The sequence below is a fragment of the Pteropus vampyrus genome, unplaced genomic scaffold, assembly GCF_000151845.1.
Source record: "Pteropus vampyrus isolate Shadow unplaced genomic scaffold, Pvam_2.0 Scaffold2, whole genome shotgun sequence".
NCBI classification, from domain to species: domain Eukaryota; kingdom Metazoa; phylum Chordata; class Mammalia; order Chiroptera; family Pteropodidae; genus Pteropus; species Pteropus vampyrus.
The window spans coordinates 33,428,641-33,431,556 of NW_011888783.1; the positions used below are offsets into that span (position 1 = coordinate 33,428,641).

Sequence of the window (2,916 nt, forward strand, 5' to 3'; positions counted from 1 at the left end):
CTGCGATGTACGGCTGGATGCCATCCCTATACAGGCCGCCAAGGCCTCCAGGGAAATTGCCAGTGACGTAAGTATGGCCTTGTATAACTTCTCAGTTTTTTAAGCACATCTTTATGTGCATCAAGAGTATACTGTGATCCATCTGCTTTGTTTTTCCATCTCCAGTATAAATACAAGCTTGACCATGAGAAGCAGAAGGGACACTACGTGGGCACCCTCACAGCAAGGGATGACAACAAGATCCGATGGGCCCTCATAGCTGGAAAGATTCAGAATGAAAGAGAGTACCGGATGCAATGGGCCAAATGGAAAACTAAGTTCCAAAGCCCTGTGGATATGCTTTCTATCTTGCATTCTAAAAACTGCCAGACTCTGGTCAGCGACATTGATTACCGTAATTACTTACACCAATGGACATGCCTGCCCGACCAAAACGATGTGATTCAGGCCAAGAAAGCCTATGAACTGCAGAGTGATGTGAGTGGGCTGCATTTTAGGATGAGTTCTTCTCTCATTTTGCCATTACTTTCAGAAAGTTTATGTCATTAAATCCTTGTGTCATCATTTCATATCTTTATACAGCCAAGAATTTGATTTTAGTTATGCCTTATAGTATGGTATCAAAATCACCAAAGCCATGAAAGATCTAGACTTTGTGTCAAGAAATAAATGGTAGCGTGAATATAGTTCTTAATTGTTACAGGGTAAAGACAACTACTGTGAAAATAATATTTCTATAGAATTTAAGTAACAACAAAGGTTTGTCATAAGTAAAATATTGGCAGTCCATGGAGAGATGTAGGTACAAATATTATTTTTTAGTTGACACAGTGTTTAAAATTTTCGAATTAAGTCGCCAAGGTTTTTAAACCAGAAAGTTTTGTGTACAAACCTAGGATTTCCCATTTCTCTCAAAAAATTAGAGGATAAGGCTCTGGAGGTGCATTAGCCCTGGCAATAATAACCTAGAGCTGAACTGAAGCTAATCCCTTCTAAATAGAAAATATGTCCCTTGGTTTGTCATACCACCTGACCTCCTGTTTAATTTCCTTATGTTACCTGCCTAGCCGCTTGACTCTGTCATCCTTAAGTTATATTTCTCCATCAGATCAATAAATAGAATAAACAGGGCCATATGGCTAGGGTTGCTGACTTCATCCCGGCCTTATTCTCAACAGGCTATTTACAAGGCTGACTTGGAATGGTTACGTGGGATTGGGTGGATGCCAAATGATTCCGTTTCCGTCAATCATGCCAAACACGCTGCGGATATCTTCAGTGAGGTATTCCAAGATTTTATCCTGCCATTCGGTGCATTTCCTAAGAGACCGAACAAATATATGTGAGCCAAAATGCAGTTATTCCATGTCGGCAATTTAAATAATTTCAATTGCTGTCATTTAAGCCAGGCATACATTTTTCCAAAATAATCCTATATTGTCGCTATGACATAATGGGTCTACATTCATAATAGAATGCCCAGCACCCTTATCGATGCTTGGAATTTTATAGATGGAAAATTTCTTTTTTTCAGAAATAGCAATACACTTGAGAGAAGTTTGTCCAGTTGAAAAAATTGTATTGAGTATTATGATACACGTAATGATATATTACATGACTTTGGGAGCTAAGCAAACCTGTTACTTTAAAATCTGTGGTAGATGTAAGGAGCCAACCCATTTGTTAAAAAATAAAATGCTAAGAAGAAAGTCAAATTGCTAAGAAGACGCCATTCAAACATGATGCTTTACACTTCTGGTAGAGAAAGGTCCTTAAATTTAGCATATCCTTCTCAGCTCACACAGGATCAGAGACTACGACTGTCTAAAAGATATTTTCTTTCCCATAGAAAAAATATCGCACAAAAATAGAAACTCTGAACTTTACTCCTGTGGATGACAGAGTTGATTACGTGACAGCGAAACAAAGTGGTGAGATCCTAAATGATGTAAGTACATGTCTGCGGTTCTAAACTTGCCCAATCATGAAGAAGTTTTTTTTCAAAGCTTTTTCACCTACTTATACTTGGCAATACAATTATTGTCTGAGATATAGATTGTAATCATTGATGCTAGCATTTGCTTACATTGTGTTCTTAGCATCAAGTAACTTATTCCCTTGCCTCTCATTTCTAGATTAAATATCGGAAAAATTGGAATGACACCAAATCAAAGTATACCCTCACAGAGACCCCTCTGCTGCTCACTGCCCAGGAGGCAGCCCGGATACTGGACCAGGTATGGGTCTTACCCGGATGCCTTGGACTTTGCGTGGGGATGGAGGACCATAACATAGTTGTCGGAAATATCTGTACACAACATACTCCTCCACTCTGACTCCTTGGTGTAACTCTTTGTTGTGGCCCTCTGTCTTCTAGCACCTCTACAAAGAAGGCTGGGAGAAACAAAAAGCCACAGGTTACATTTTGCCTCCAGATGCTGTGCCATTTGTTCATGCGCATCACTCTAGTGATGTTCAGAGTGAGGTAATTCATCTTGATATGAGTGCGCGTTGCAAAAGCTGGACCTTGCCCATCAGAGAACCCAGTTATGCTAAGGCATAGCATGGTGGACTGTTCCTTGTTGGCTCGGCAGGCCTGCTGGGTTTGGGGGTGGTTGGAGTACGTGCTCCCTTCTAGTCTTTTTCCCATGGGCTTTCAACATTTTTTCTACCCTTGGCTTCTTTAAACGCTATTATTTGCGTTCTTTACTTTTTTAAAATTTATTTTTTAATCGAGGTATAATTGACATATAACATTATATTAGTTTCAAGTGTACAACATAATGATTCAATATTTGTATATTTTTCAAAATGATCTCCACAATAAGTCTAGTTAACATCCATCACCATCTTCACTTTTTCCTCTATTCCCTGGTTTTTCTAAAACCTCTAGACCTTTAGATAGAACAGAATTAG

The 2,916-nt window shown here is 39.1% G+C and overlaps 1 protein-coding gene across 1 annotated transcript in view; it reads left to right on the forward strand.

The window, feature by feature from the left end:
* NEB (nebulin) overlaps positions 1-2,916 on the forward strand; it is a 201,993-nt gene that overhangs the window by 119,696 nt on the left and 79,381 nt on the right. The window contains exons 79-84 of the mRNA XM_011360291.2: positions 2-67; positions 166-477; positions 1,179-1,283; positions 1,850-1,948; positions 2,136-2,237; positions 2,378-2,485. Of these exons, the coding sequence (XP_011358593.1) occupies positions 2-67; positions 166-477; positions 1,179-1,283; positions 1,850-1,948; positions 2,136-2,237; positions 2,378-2,485 (792 nt within the window). The remainder of the gene's footprint in view (position 1; positions 68-165; positions 478-1,178; positions 1,284-1,849; positions 1,949-2,135; positions 2,238-2,377; positions 2,486-2,916) is intronic.